At 40.6% G+C, this 14,900-nt stretch overlaps 1 protein-coding gene across 1 annotated transcript; it reads left to right on the top strand.

Moving 5' to 3' along the window:
* The first annotated feature begins 2,321 nt into the window (after nt 1-2,321).
* On the top strand, nt 2,322-12,001 carry naf1 (nuclear assembly factor 1 homolog (S. cerevisiae)). The gene is made up of 9 exons (XM_036563839.1): nt 2,322-2,451; nt 3,736-4,484; nt 5,645-5,819; nt 7,293-7,386; nt 8,577-8,659; nt 8,795-8,955; nt 9,079-9,130; nt 9,510-9,615; nt 11,252-12,001. The coding sequence occupies exons 1-9, from the start codon at nt 2,413-2,415 to the stop codon at nt 11,641-11,643; spliced, it is 1,851 nt and encodes a 616-aa protein (XP_036419732.1). The 5' UTR covers nt 2,322-2,412; the 3' UTR covers nt 11,644-12,001.
* The last annotated feature ends 2,899 nt before the right edge of the window (nt 12,002-14,900 follow it).

Genomic DNA, 14,900 nt, shown 5'->3' with positions numbered 1-14,900 from the left:
TATCACTTACCTCACACAATCACAAAGAAGATTTCTCGGAATTTAATATAATAATAATAATAATAATAATAATAATAATAATAATAATAATACCATATAAAGGGGCACAGTTTTGCTGGTCTTATTGTTTAGCAGAATAAAGCTTGCTGAACATGCACGTTTCTGGATTATGCTCGAAGCGCCCTCTACTGGTCGAGTTGGACGCCACTTAATGCTGTAACCGTATGTCGCCTCTAGAGGGCAGTGGAGCATCATGAAATTCTGGAGTCGACTCCGGTTCCAAGTGAGTTGATTCTAAGAGTCCTCACAAGATTTTTTTTCAGTGCTCTGTTCCAAAAATTAAGACACGGCAAAGTCCAGCAAAATAAAAAGTACAGCATTCACTGTGTTCTTAATACCAATATGGTTTATGTTATGAATGACAGGGAATCTTGAAAAATCATGTGGTACAACCTCAGTTGTTCCTCAGAGACACAAGATGTCTGATTATAATTATATGACAAATTAGAACTTTGCTAATAAATCTGGAAAGGTAACCCTGCCTAAACTTTGCTGACTAACAGGGTTTGGATGTAATGGAATACAAGTAGTGGGAACACAGAATACAGGAATTAAGGCAGTATTCAGAATAGTTTTACGTTTTTAGGAGAATACTTTTAGAATTCTTACGCACTACATAAAACACATACAATCTTTAAAAGAAACACCATTAATACTTGTTATCTATTTTGAAATCAATGCAGGGTGTGTAGCAAACATGTCTGATAGTCGAGTTCTAAAGAGGATCTCATACAGCTTCTTTACAAACACTGAGGATCCTACTAAAGCCTGAGTAGACTGACAAACTAAAGTGATGAGCTACTGTTACTGAGCTCTTTTAAAGGAGTGACCAGACAAATAATCTTCCTAGTAGTGGACATGTTTGTGAGTGATTTAGCATTGGTGTTGGACTGGACTCATGTTTAAGGGATTGTGGGAGGATCAGTGGACAAAAGCAGGTGATGAGAGAAGAAAAAAGAAGTCAAGAATTTTTAGAACCTCATTTAATTGATTTAAATGAAATTTGCAAGCTAAAAACAGTGTGAATTAAGTAAAAACAGAGAATTTTCTCACGACTCTTATCAATATGTATTCTAAATGTATTCTGTATTTGTTGTGAATATGTTACTTTTTTATTTATTGTAACCGTTTATCTGGAAAACTGAATACATTAAGGACAGTGTTTAGCCATCACTACTTTCTACTATGAGTATTTTGCCCAGCTCTGCTAACAGGGGAGAGGTAAACTGCTCCCTAAATACTCTTCTGTCAGCTCTTTTGGGAGGCATAACATTATGACCACCTCCTTGTTTCTATGCTCATTGTCCATTTGATCAGCTCCACTTACTATATAGGTGCACTTTGTAGTTCTACAGTTACAGACTGTAGTCCATCTGTTTCTCTGCATACTTTGTTAGCCCCCTTTTACCCTGTTCTTCAGTGGTCAGGACCCTCATGGACCCTCACAGAGCAGGTAGTATTTGGGTGATAGATCATTCTCAGCACTGCAGTAACACTGATGTGGTGGTGGTGTGTTGGTGTGTGTTGCGCTGGTCTGAGTGGATCAGACACAGCAGTGCTGCTGGAGTTTTTAAACACTGTGTCCACTCACTGTCCACTCTATTAGACACTCCTACCTTGTCAGTCCCCCCTGTAGATGTAAAGTCAGAGACGATAGCTCATCTGCTACTGCACAGTTTGTGTTGGTCATCCTCTAGTCCTTCATCAGTGGTCACAGGACGCTGCCCACAGGGCGCTGTTGGCTGGATATTTTTGGTTGGTGGACTATTCTCAGTCCAGCAGTGACACTGAGGTGTTTAAAAACTCCAGCAGCACTGCCGTGTCTGATCCGCTTGTACCAGCACAACATGAATTAATGGAAAAAAATGAATTAATTAAAAACAAACAAATAAATTAATACATGAACCAATGAATAAAGCAAACAATTGTCAAAAATATAGATACAGAAAAATATATAAAAATGGCATTGATAAAACAAAATGAATAATACAGAAATAAATAAATTGAGAAATATAAAACTGCAGAAAAAGGAAATCTGTGTATAATTACAATCACAATAAGCAATATATGCTTTATTTAGTTTTTCTATATATATAATTTATTGATTAATGTACTGAGACATTTATTTTTTTAATTTGGTTTATTTTTCAATTTGGCCAATCTGGTCCTCCATAAGGCTGGGATCTGAGAGTGAAAGACCCCGAACCACGACAGGAATACGAGACTTTTATTGTGAAATAAATACTCTCTGCGGAAATGAGGCGTTGCAGGCGTGTGTGTGCCGCATGTGTAGCTAGCATGGTTGAGTTTCTCAGCATCAAGTCTTAAACAACCGCGCTTTAATAACGCAGCATGGAGAGTTTAGTGACTGACGACTTCATATCCGCTCAGGTAAAGTTTACACCTTTTCAGCTTCTCCCAGTCTGATTCGGGATCCCCGCTCTTTCTGTAGAGCTCATTACAGCTGAGTGTAGTTAACCTACTGTAGTTACTCTCAGACAGCGCGCTGGGTGCTTTAGCAGGGCGTATAAGAGGCATGAGCTGTTTATTTAGCACTTCAGCTCGAGCAAACATGTATATACTCGAATATACAGTTCTTATTAAAGGTTGCGTTAATGTGCGTAACCACGTGCGTCACCCCTTCAGCTAAGCTGGTCATTGGGAAAGAAAACAAAGCTGCTCTGAACTCTGAACACATGGTTCCAGTAGAAGCTCCATAGAGAAACAGTGGGAGGGTTAAGAGGATTTACAGAGTTGCACGTTTTATAAAGTCTGCAATCCTGAATATCCGCAATCAACACCTGCTTTGCACATAAACAGCTCAACTTTTTGTTCCACTGTCACCGTTCAGGGTTGGACAAAATGCAGGGTGTCCCAAAACAAATTGACATCATTTGAGATGTGAATATGTGAGTAACTAAATGAAATTAAATAGGCTTCATGTTGAACAATACAAGATTTATTTATCAAAATTCGAACAAAAAATTCAGAGGAGTGTAGATTTTATAACCGATTTCACAAAGCTTCACAAATGTAACTAATGTAACTTGGCTGGATATTTTTGGTTGGTGGACTATTCTCAGTCCAGTAGTGACACTGAGGTGTTTAAAAACTCCAGCAGCACTGCTGTGTCTGATCCACTCAGACCAGCGCAACACACACTAACACACCACCACCACGTCAGTGTTACTGCAGTGCTGAGAATGATCCAGCACCCAAATAGTACCTGCTCTGTGAGGGTCCATGGGGGTCCTGACCACTGAAGAACAGGGTAAAAGGGGGCTAACAAAGTATGCAGAGAAACAGATGGACTACAGTCTGTAATAGTAGAACTACAAAGTGCACCTATGTAGTAAGTGGAGCTGATAAAATGGACAATGAGCGTAGAAACAAGGAGGTGGTCATAATGTTATGCCTGATCGGTGTACATTTCTGTGAATGTGCCAGTTTAGTCAGTTTGGCTAATTTTTTAACTGTACTAACTGGGCAGGAACAAAAGGACAAAGACAGTCATAAAATTACATTAAACATTTATCATATATGCAACATTACAAGGCATGCCATCATGGCTAGGTTCAGCTTATCAGATGATAGTGCTTTACTAATGTTCTTGCCATTTTTATTTCACGTTGCATTGCATTTTTATTCACTATGTTTTGGTTTTTCAAATCCCAGCCTGAAGCAGATGAGCCAGTGGGTGTCAAGCTTCCAGATGATCGTGAGAAACCAGAGCAACAAGAAAGTACCAGTCCTGCAGAAGAACTCACACTTCACAGCCATGACACTGTACCTGCTGTGGGTACAGCAGAGGCTGCTCCACAGCTGAGTGAGGCTTTGGATGTTAAGCTACTGCAGGAACATGAGAAACCAGAAGAGTTACCAGAAACCATCATCACTGCTGAAAAAAGTGCCCTGCAGAGCCATGTTGGTTTACCTGAGCTGTCTATAGGAGAGGCTGCCCCACAGCTGACAGATGCCATGGAAGTCAAGCTACCAAAAGAACATGAGAAACCAGAGGACTCCTCAGAAACCAACATGATTATAGATCAGTGTGCGCTGCAGAGCCACAGTGATGTACCTGGCCTGGCTACAGCAGATTCCGCCCCACAGCTGAGTGAGCCTGTGAGTCACAAGCCGCCAGGTGAACATGAGAAACCAGAGGTGTCTGAAATGAACAGTGCTGCAGGAAAAGGTGCACCACAGTGCCATGATGTTGCGTCTGATGTGAGTACAGCAGAGGCTGACCCGCAGCTGAGTGAGCCCATGGACATAAGAGTATCTGACCAGGAAGAAGATCCATGCTGTGGCTCTCAGAGTGAGGCGGTGAATAAAGGCATAGTGAGTCCTACGCATGGTGGAGGAGGATCATTGGCCCTGTTGAGCATGCAGTATAGAGAGGACAGCTCAGAAGATCTCTCAGATAGGTAAAGTAACACAAACCACTGATGTTGATCCATAAGCTTCTGGTCATAATGAGCCTGATCAATCAGGCTTTATCTGAAGTTGAGCTACATTGAGGGTGGCGCTCATTTACAATATTACACCAACACAAGGGGTTAAAATCAGTGAATAGAATTCTGTAATAATAAAAGTGTAGAAAAGAAAGTGAAATAAAGTGGAGAGATATAATTAGAGGGCCATATCACAGAAAACAGAATTTCTCTTGCTTTGTTAATATAAAGGTGTTTGAAGTAAAATGTAAACATTGTGAAAGTTTTAAAACGTACCAATACCAGGTCCATACAGTCTGTGTATATAAAACTATGCTGCAAAAACAGCCTGTGTTGCTTGGTTGCTTGCATTGATTCTGTGATGTCAGGAGAACCAACTCATTTACATAAATCCACATGTCGCTGTTGTCGGAACAAAACCTTGTATCTTCAAAATGATAACTTTACAGGAGAAGGAAAAAACAGACTTTACCTTTAATGTAAGTCAATGGAACCAGAGTTTTTTCCAAGTAATTTTAGGTCGTTTCTGTTGGTCGGTTCATCATAAAATTTACACATAATGTAAAGGACAACAGGCACTTTCAAATTATGTCAAAAACTGAAAAACGTAAAAACTGGAAATACGAGGTTTTGTTCCGACAGCAGTGATATTCAGCTTATTAGCAGTTTTCATATTGAAGTTCTAAAGTGTGTTACTTTTTCAGGTTAGAATACTTTTGAATGAGGTCTGATACAGGCCAGCCAATCAGAACAGAGCTCAATTATTTTATATCAGTCTTAAAAGTACAGTAACAGGAAATTGTTTAATTATAAGGGATGAAAAGAGGATAGAAAATAGCCACAAATGTTGTGAGTGGACATTGCAAAAATGAAATGCAATAAAAATGTAGGATATGGACAATTTAAAATAATAAAAGATACAAATTAAGGCATTTAAAACAAAAAACAATAGAAAACAGTAAAATGAGGTAAAACAAAATAAGTAAAAATAACTAGATTAGTACTTATGCACTAATACAAGTTGTATTTAATTTTAATTGTACTGATACATTTGACTCATGATGTGCTTTTATTTGAAATGCTATTGGATTTTTTTTTTTTATTAAATACAGTTCTTCTTTTTTTCTTCCCAGTGATTCTGACTCTGACTCATCTTCATCCACATCTTCCTCATCCTCCTCCTCCTCTTCCTCTGGTGTCATAAGCTTGGTGATGAATGAGTGTGACCAAGATGAGGATCAAGAAGACGGTCATGCTCCTGGGAAGAGACCACAGCCAGTGAAGACTCAAGACGAACTTCTGATTGAGGTGAGGGAACCTAACTGAAGGGGTGCAGAGCGGTAGGTGTGCTGTGCACACTCCTCCTGTTTCTGTATAATTCAAATTCTGTATAAATCAAATATTGAGATGTCAACAAAATACTTTTATCTTGCTTTGGAATGGTGCAATGTGGAGAATCTTACTGACTCTTTACAGTGGTGCTGATAGGACCCAGGGGTTGTGATGTCTACAGTGCAAATATGGCAGTTTTATTTGCTGGCGATTGGTACAATAGTGGTTTTCTTGATGACTGTTTTGCCTTACAAAGCTCTGCATGTAACAATCTGCCATTAAAGGATTTAAAAAAAAGCCAAAACAAAGCCAAAAAAACCCTTTCATTTAATAACTTGCTGTCATGTAGCTATTAGAGGTGTTAAACCCTTCAGACATCTGGTTCCTATTACCACCACTGTGAACAATTCTGGCTGAGCAGCGTTCTTTAGATTAAAGCATTTCACTTTAGTGACTCTGAATGATTTTTTTTTTTTACATCTCAATGAGTTAATAATGCACAACTTACCTTGCTTACTCTACACTAGGGATGCCCAAGTCTGCCCTGGTCATCTCCCACCCTGGAGAGTTTAATCACAGCACACCTGGCTGTAACATTTAAATGCCTTGATTGGCTCAGTCAAGTGCTAGTTAATGGGTGTAGGGCTGGAACTCTCCAGGTCTGTAGATCTCCAGGACCAAATCTTTGATTTTTGAAAAATTTCCTTTGTGGCAATTTTTTAAATTGGAAGCCAATTTCAATTGATCACAGAATCGATCGATTGTCAGCACAGATGATCTTAAAAAATCTGTCTTAAGCCTTCCAATGTGCTATAGCTCTGGAGTGATTGGAGGCCTCCTGATATTTTCAAGCATATTTGATTTTTATGGTTTAAAGCTCTTTGTTACTGTCAGAACAGAACCTCATGTCTCCAAAAAAGTAACTTCACAGGTGAAGGACAAATGTTTTTATGTTCAGTTTAAGGCTATGTAACCATTTCTATTGATCAGTTTGTCATAAGACTTTGACACATTGTAAATGACAGTTAGCATTTTGAGACATAGTTTAAAACATAAATATATAATATAAAGAGCTATATACAATCTAATGAGCTAGGAAGAAAAAAAGAGACACTAGCACTCTTCCCAAGTGCCTTGGTGTGTGTGTGTGTGTATATATATATATAGTGTGTGTGTGTGTGTGTGTGTGTGTGTGTGTGTGTGTGTGTATGTATCGCGCTGATGTCAGAAGAAAACCTTGTATGTCCAAAATGGTAACTTTACAGGAGAAGGAAAAAACATACTTCACTTATATGTGTGTGTGTGTGTGTGTGTGTGTGTGTGTGGAACTGAAATGTGGATCTCATTTTCTGAGGCTTGGGATGAGCTTGGCTTTAGGATGAATAAAAATGATTTCTGTATCTCAACAGTTCATATTGCTGATTTGAAGGTTGTCCTGTTTTTGTGCAGGACCTCCCTGCAGTGGAAAATCTGACCATCAGCCTTCCTGAGGACACAGAAATGGAGCCCATTGGAGTCATCTCAAGCGTCGTAGACCAACTAGGTATTTTTACAGTAACTCCAGAAATTACAAATTAAAAGTTCCAGCTTTGAAAGTGGGGGAGTGCAATTTATTTTTAAACGCTGTGTCCACTCACTGTCCACTTTATTAGACTTTCCTACTTTGTTGGTTCTCCTTGTAGATGTAAAATCAGAGACGACAGCTCATCTGCTGCTGCACAGTTTGTGTTGGTCATCAGTCCTTCATCAGTGGTCAGAGGACGCTGCCCACAGGACGCTGTAGGCTGGATATTTTTGGTTGGTGGACTATTCTCAGTCCAGTAGTGACACTGAGGTGTTTAAAAACTCCAGCAGCACTGCTGTGTCTGATCCACTCAGACCAGCGCAACACACACTAACACACCACCACCACGTCAGTGTTACTGCAGTGCTGAGAATGATCCACCACCCAAATAGTACCTGCTCTGTGAGGGTCCATGGGGGTCCTGACCACTGAAGAACAGGGTAAAAAGGGGCTAACAAAGTGTGCAGAGAAACAGATGGACTACAGTCTGTAACTGTAGAACTACAAAGTGCACCTATATAGTAAGTGGAGCTCATAAAATGGACAATGAGTGTAGAAACAAGGAGGTGGTCATAATTAAAAATGATGGTTCTTCAAGGGTTCTTTAGTAAAGAAAATGTTTCTATATAGAAACCATGAAAAGAACGCTTCGCATGATTAAACCGTTCTTTGCATCATTAAAGTGTTCTTCAGATTGATGGAAAATATGTTACTTATGGTTATATACAGCACCGTAACAGTTGAAGAGTACTTTTTGGTCCATCTACAGCTCATTCTCCATCAGTCTGAAGAACCATTTCACCATGCAAAGAACCCTGTAATCATGCAAAGTGTTCATTGTTCTATATAGAACTATTTTCTTCATTAAAGAACCCCTGAAGAACCAACTGTTTTAAGAGTGTACTTAACGAAGTGGCTGGTCAGTGTATAGTACATGTCATATTGGCACCTCTGTTTGAAAGCATGTGCTAATTAGGATTACAGCTAATTGGCCCCTGTCTGCTTTGTTAGATAGTCAGGTAGTATCGCTGTCTTTAAATGTATTTAGCACATTGAATTTTCATCATATTCCAATTTTCTACACAACTGTGAATATTGAGGAGTCAGGAATGATCTTTAAAATTATATGATTAATTAACACATCTTATGTTTGATGTTTTGTTCTCTAGTCATTATTGAGTCAAAAAAAGATTCGAAACCACTGAACGATGACAGTGTCCTGTTCAACAAGGACAGGTCAGCTGTCGGCAGGGTGAGTTCTCAGCAGGCAGATTTCACATTCCTGCTTTCTTGGAATTTCTCTCTATCTGAACTAGATGTAATAAAATATTTTGTGTGTGTCTTTTTAGCTCTATAGTCGGCAGACTGACGTCTCTTTTTTTCATAGGTGTTTGAAGTCTTTGGCCCAGTTTGCCAGCCGTACTACATCTTGAGGTTCAACTCTCAAGAAGACATAGAGCAGAGGAACCTCAGAATAGGGGAGTCAGTTTTCTTTGCCCCAAAAATCAAAGACTTCACCGACTACATATTCACTGAGCAGCTCAACAAGTGAGTAATCCATCATTTCAGGGAGCAGCTTGCACGTTTTGCACGTTTCAGACATTAGATAAAATGCTAAATATAGGTATTTATTTTATCGCTCATGTTAAATATTTTTGTCCTTGACTGTAGAATGAAAGGATCAGATGCTTCCTGGAAAAATGACCAGGAGCCTCCCCCAGAGGTGAGTGTGTTTCTTTAATACTTTGGCCTGTCCTGAGGCTCATTGCTGTTTGTGGATGGTGTTCAAGTTCCTACAGCTGTAGCAGTTTTTAATATTTCTAAAGAAGCGGCTCTAGACTTGCAGTCTATCTGTTTCGTTTATATGTAGGTTTGTGGATTGAATATATTGATATTTATGTAATCTAACTTACACATTCTGAATAGAGCCTCAATCTTACATAAAGCTTGGACAAAAATTGCAATGTCTGTGTTGGACAGCTCCAAATTATAGTGATCATTGAGGATTAGTGAGTTCCCTTCTTTGGTGAGTAGACTGCAGGTAGCTAATGGTGTGTTTTTGTGTGGAGTTATTGTGTTAATGGCCGTGTGCCTTTGTTCAGGCTCTAGACTTCAGTGATGATGAACAGGAAAGGCTGGCCAAGCAAAAGCTGAAAGAGCAGAAGAGACAGCAGCATCAGCAGCAGAACCGGGAGGAGTCTGATTCGGGTCAGTCACAGCATCAAATACAATCTACTACACCTCTGTTAAACACGGCTCTACGACACCCCTACACTGTTAGAAATAAAGGTTCTGTGCAGGTACATTTTTCACTCATCAAGGTACAAACAATGTCAATGTTCTCTCAAAGGTGCAACGGTGGTCCAGTTCTTTACCACACATCTACATGTCTATTTATTGCACCTCTACCAAAACTAGACCACACCACATCTACACCAAACAGTGCTCTTTATCTCACATTAGGAAAACACTGACATTTACTTCATTTAGCAAACACTGATCTTTACCGCACCCCTAACAATCTTTGATCTTTGCTACACTTGTATCAAACACTGCTCTTTACCAAACCTACACCAGAGCACATCTATACCAAACACTGCTCTGTATCCATTACTAAGCGCTGCTATTAACCGCATCTCTACTATAAACTATACCACAGTGTGTATATACCAAACAGTGCTCTTTATCCCATCGTTAGGAAAACACTGACTTTACTTTCTCTACTAAACCCTGCTGCTTACCACACCTCTACCAAACACTGCTCTTTACCACACCATTATGAAAACACTAACATTCACCAGACCACTACCAAACACAATTTTTCTCACTATTGGGAAAACACTGCCATTACTATGTCCACTAAACTCTGCTGCTTACCACACCTCTGGCTAACACTGCTCTTAATAACATCTCTACTAGACACGGCTCATCATCTCACCATTGTAAAAACATTAACATTCACCACACCGCTACCAAGCACTACTCTTTTGCTCACAATTAGGAAGTAATTGCCATTTACTTTGTCTACCGAACACTGCTCTTTACAGCATTTCTACCAAACCTTGCTCTTTGCCACACCCCTCCAAACAGTGTCCTATACCTGTCACCGTTACTCTTTACCAAATCTTAACGGATACTGTGCTTTTTTACTATGAAATAAACGCCATTGTTTTCAAAATCTGCCAAACAGTGGTGCTCAACACACCTCTACCAAACACTGGTTTATCTCACCGTTTGGAAAGTACTACCTTTAGTGCAGCTACCAAAGACCGCTCTTCACCACAGATTAAACGAACACTGCACTATGTTATATCAGTGTTGTTTACCACATCTCTACTGCACACTGCTTTGCCACTTCCCTACCAAACACTACCCCACCACACCTCTACAAAGCACGGGTCTTTACCACCAATCGAACTGCTATTTACTACACCTGCATAAAACACAGGAACAGCTCTTTACCACCTCTGCCAAACGCTGTTTTTTCTCGTTATTAGAAAACCACAGCCGTTTACTTAGTCTACCAAACGCGTTGTACCACGTCTCTACTAAATGCCACATTTCATCACATTAACAAGCACTGTTCTTTAACAAACACTTCCCTCCCTACCCTGGACCGCCACCTCCTCGCATGTTCTTTATCTAACTGTTGCCAGACACAGTTCTTTGCAACAAATCTACTAAACACACCTCTTCCAAACACTACTCTTGATCCCGCTATTAGCAAATGATGTTCCACTTTTAACCAGGTACTTCTGTTACTCCTCCATCATAGAGCTTATTAGCATGTTTACTATCTTGTTTGCTCTGAAAGGGCTACTAACTGAATCTTTTTCTTCAACAGATGATGATAACCCTACCTGTAAACCTCAGAAACCCCCCAGAAGAAAACCCCAGAACCGGAAGCCTCAGCGTGACCACCCTGGGTACCACAATCCTCACGGTAGCTTCCACAGCAACTACCATGCCAATCCCCACTTTCAGCCACAAAACAGACCCCACTTTCAACCCCAAGGAAATCCACACTTTCGGCCCCAAGGTAACCCCTACTTCCAACCAGACTACACATTCCCTCCACCTGGCCCCTTCCATCCTCCCTTCCAGGGTCAAGGCTTCCCTCCCTACCCTGGACCGCCTCCTCCTCACATGGGTGTGGGTCCCTGGCCCCCAGGCCCTTACCCAGGCATGATGTTCCACCTTCCACCACCTCCCCCTCCACCTCCTCCATCAAATTAACAAAGCCGTCTAAGACTTTGTGTCTAGTGCCCTTTTAAAGGGATTCACGGTACATTTGAGGTCAAACTGTCCTTAAAATCCCTCCACTGGACTCATCTACTTGAGCTGAACTGACTGGGTAAGAGCACGCTATTCTTCTGTAAGGAGAATGGGTCTGAAGTAGATTTGAAGAGATTAATTTCCTTTTGTCAAAGGATTATGCTAATGAATGTGTGATGGAGAAAAAGATTATATGGGTATCACATGGTGGTACCAGCTTTTTTTGTAAATCCTTTGTTTACTTATATACCCAGATTTACAAGTCAGACTAAATAAATAACTCAACATTGGAAATGTACAGCTTTTTCTTTGTTATAATAAAATGATAATACCTCATTCGTGGTTGTATTTTTTTCCAGATGTGATAGTCATGTTGTAGATAGTCTGCTGCAGATGGACCCTGTGGCATTAGCATGATTTTTCTGAGTGAAACCTGTGTGACTTACTTCTTTACACCCTACAATTCTGTAAAGATCCTGCTGAACCACAGCGCTATATGGACACAGCTCGTTCCAGCTCAAGTGCTTTTCGAGCATTTACAAGTGCTCTTGACTGTATGCGTCGTAGGATATATTATATTTAATTGTATTTTATTGTTGGTGGCACGATGGAGCAGTAGATAGTGCTGTCACCATCACAGCAAGAAGGGCCTGGGTTTGATACCCGGCTGGGTGACCAGGGAATGTTCTCCCTGGGTCTGTGTGGGTTTCCTCTGGGTGCTCTGCTTTCCTCCCACTGTCCAAAGACATGCAGTCAGGCCAATTGGACATGCTAAATTGCCCCTAGGTGTGAATGTGTGTGTGATTGTATTTGTCTGCCCTATGATCACAGGGATTGGCTCCAGCATTACAACCCAGAAGGAAAAGCAGTGTTTTTATCTTTTAATTTTATCTTTAATTCCAGAAAGGTAAAAACTGAAAGCAGTGATTTGCAAATCCAGTATAAAGATATGTAATGTTTTATCTTATCAGCTGGACTCTTTTTCATAAATATACACTCATTCTGAAATTGGTGCCTTAAACATGTTCCACAAAAGCTGAAAGGGGCAAATTAAGATTAGGAACATTGTAAAATGTTAAGAAAACATCTTAAACGGGTGATGCAATCATGCTTTGGTATAAAAGGAGCATCCTTTATTAGCTGCATTCACAAATCACAGGCTTGTGTGCGCTTGAGCTAATCTGAAATGGACTAATGCACAGTGGGGACATGTATTGTGGTCCGGTGAGTCAGCCTTTCAGATTATTTATGGACATAATGGACGTTGTGTACTATCCAGATTGTTACCAGCATGAAGTTCAAAAGCCAAGGGTTGTCGTAGTATGGGGGTGTGTTTGTGCCCCAGGCCATTAACACTGAAAGATATGTAAACGTTTTGGAGCAACATGTGCTGTCTTATAGATGACATCTTTTCAGGGACGTCCATTCTTGAATCAACATGACAACACCGTAGCTGCATAATCAAGAGCGTGGGTGCAAGTCCAGACCTGCGTCCCTTTGAAAATATGGAGCAAAATGACGTCACTACCATGTCAGCGTCACTCCTGAGAATGATCCGCTACCCAAATAACACCTTTGCCAGGGGTGGTCCTGTGGGGGTCCTGACCATTGGTGAATAGGTAAAGAAAGGCTAACAAAGTATGCAGAGAGACAGATGGACTACAGTCTGTAACTGTAGAACTACAAAGTGCACCTATATAGTAAGTGGAGCTGATAAAATGGACAATGACTGTAGATAGGAGTTGGTGTATCTAATAAAGTGGACAGTGAGTGTATATTTTGATTGTGTAAAGGTCTCAATATTTGTTTTTGCATGGTTCATTGTTCACTTTACAATTTTCACTCAAAGCTGATGTGTGACATCAAATATGGTCTTTTTCCGTTACAGAGGAATCACTATGGAGAGCACCATGACTTTTTCCATTGTTTTGTTACATCAACAAGGACTCTTTCCCACCATCACTGTTTCTTGTTTTGAGGTGTTCTACTCCTGCCAGCTGTGCTTAGCAGGGTCACGGTGGGCTTCCAGTACACTGGCTGTGTCCAGGGCAGCACCAGAGCAGCGGCGGTTTGGCAGCAGCTTCCCTTTTTCCTGTCCAATCCGCTCCACCTGGATGGAAACTGTGTGGCGTGTTTGTGATCGGAGCCGCTTGAAACAGGAAGCAGATTAGTGCTGTTTATCTCACTGGAGCATATTGACTGTGTGCTCGAAAAGGCCGTGTTTGGATTTAAATGCCATCACTCAGTGTGTGTGTGAGGGAGAGGGAGAGAGGGAGAGAGAGGTGATAATGTCCATTTGCTTTTTAAATGAGAGCCCTTATCTTTCCTCCAGCTTTGAGCTGGAACATTGATCCATCCTTCGCATTGTCAGAGAGAGCCAGAGGCAGGGAGGGTGTGAATATTTTCAGGCAGGAGCAGAGGGGGGGACTAGCTGCTGTCCAGCTGTGTCCCACATTACAGGCCAAGATGTGTTAAAGTACACAACTAATACAAATGATGGTTCTTCAAAGGTTTTTTACTAAAGAAAATGGTTCTATATAGAACCATGAACACTCAAGAACTCTTCGCATGAGTAAGTGGTTCTTTACATGGTGAAAGCGTTCTTCAGATTGATGGAGAATGTGCTGTAGATGGTTCTATATAGAGCCTTTTTGAAAAGGGTTCTATATAACACCAAAAAGGGTTGTTCTGTTATTACAAGTTGACTTTGTAACAATAGAAGAGCCCCTTTTTGGTGCTATATAGAACTCTTTTCAAAAAGGTCTTTTATTAGTCTTTTATTATTTTATTTTGAGTGTTCATGGTTCTATATAGAACAATTTTCTTTACTAAAGAACTTGCGTGTTTAAGGTGGCGGTAACTTTAGTAACGGGTTGACCAGCAGAGGCAAAAATCCCAGTCTACAGGAAATTCTCATCAGAAATGTAGCCAGAAGACGAAGCTGATGGACAGGGACCGCCGGCGTGTTTCACAGCTTGTGAATAAAAATCGTTTTGCTTCCAGGCAAGAATTGCTTCTAGAAGTCAGCGCAGGTTCTTCACAACCAATTTCTGAAAGAACTCTCCGCAGGGAACCGCATACCATGAACATAGGGAGCAGAGTGGCACTCAAGAGGCCTTTGCTCACTTCTGTTCACAAAGTTGCCCAGTTACAGTGGGCAAAGAGACAAAAACTGGACTGTTCATGACTGGAAACGTGTTATCTGGTCAGATGAATCT

Source organism: Colossoma macropomum, unplaced genomic scaffold, assembly GCF_904425465.1.
Source record: "Colossoma macropomum unplaced genomic scaffold, Colossoma_macropomum, whole genome shotgun sequence".
NCBI classification, from domain to species: domain Eukaryota; kingdom Metazoa; phylum Chordata; class Actinopteri; order Characiformes; family Serrasalmidae; genus Colossoma; species Colossoma macropomum.
This window is presented reverse-complemented; position numbering and strand designations above follow the sequence as displayed.